General features: G+C 57.9%; 1 protein-coding gene across 1 annotated transcript in view; it reads right to left on the reverse strand.

Annotated features, from left to right (window-relative positions):
- Nucleotides 1-233: 233 nt before the first annotated feature.
- LOC103900394 (growth/differentiation factor 11) overlaps nucleotides 234-373 on the reverse strand; it is a gene marked incomplete at its 5' end in the record, with an annotated part of 1,500 nt that continues 1,360 nt past the window's right edge. The window contains one exon of the mRNA XM_009281064.1: nucleotides 234-338. Within this exon, the coding sequence (XP_009279339.1) occupies nucleotides 234-338 (105 nt within the window). The remainder of the gene's footprint in view (nucleotides 339-373) is intronic.

Consider the following 373-nt stretch of genomic DNA (forward strand, 5'->3'; position numbering starts at 1 on the left):
TTTTTTTAAAAAAACAACAAAAAAACCCCAAAAAACAGTGGAAGAAAAGAGGAGTTTGTTGGTGGAGGGGGGCGCGGGGCGGAGGGGCAGCACCAGCCGGGCTCTAAGAGCATCCGCATCTGTCAACCACCATGCCCGGGATCTTGCCGTAGATGATCTGCTGTACAGTGGAAGAAAAGAGGAGTTTGTTGGTGGAGGGGGGCGCGGGGCGGAGGGGCAGCACCAGCCGGGCTCTAAGAGCATCCGCATCTGTCAACCACCATGCCCGGGATCTTGCCGTAGATGATCTGCTGTTTGTCGTTGAAGTAAAGCATGTTGATGGGGGACATCTTGGTGGGGGGGCGCCACGGGCCCCACCAGCCACCGGGGGGCG

The sequence above is a fragment of the Aptenodytes forsteri genome, unplaced genomic scaffold, assembly GCF_000699145.1.
Source record: "Aptenodytes forsteri isolate BGI_AS27 unplaced genomic scaffold, ASM69914v1 Scaffold452, whole genome shotgun sequence".
In the NCBI taxonomy this organism is placed as follows: Eukaryota; Metazoa; Chordata; class Aves; order Sphenisciformes; family Spheniscidae; genus Aptenodytes; species Aptenodytes forsteri.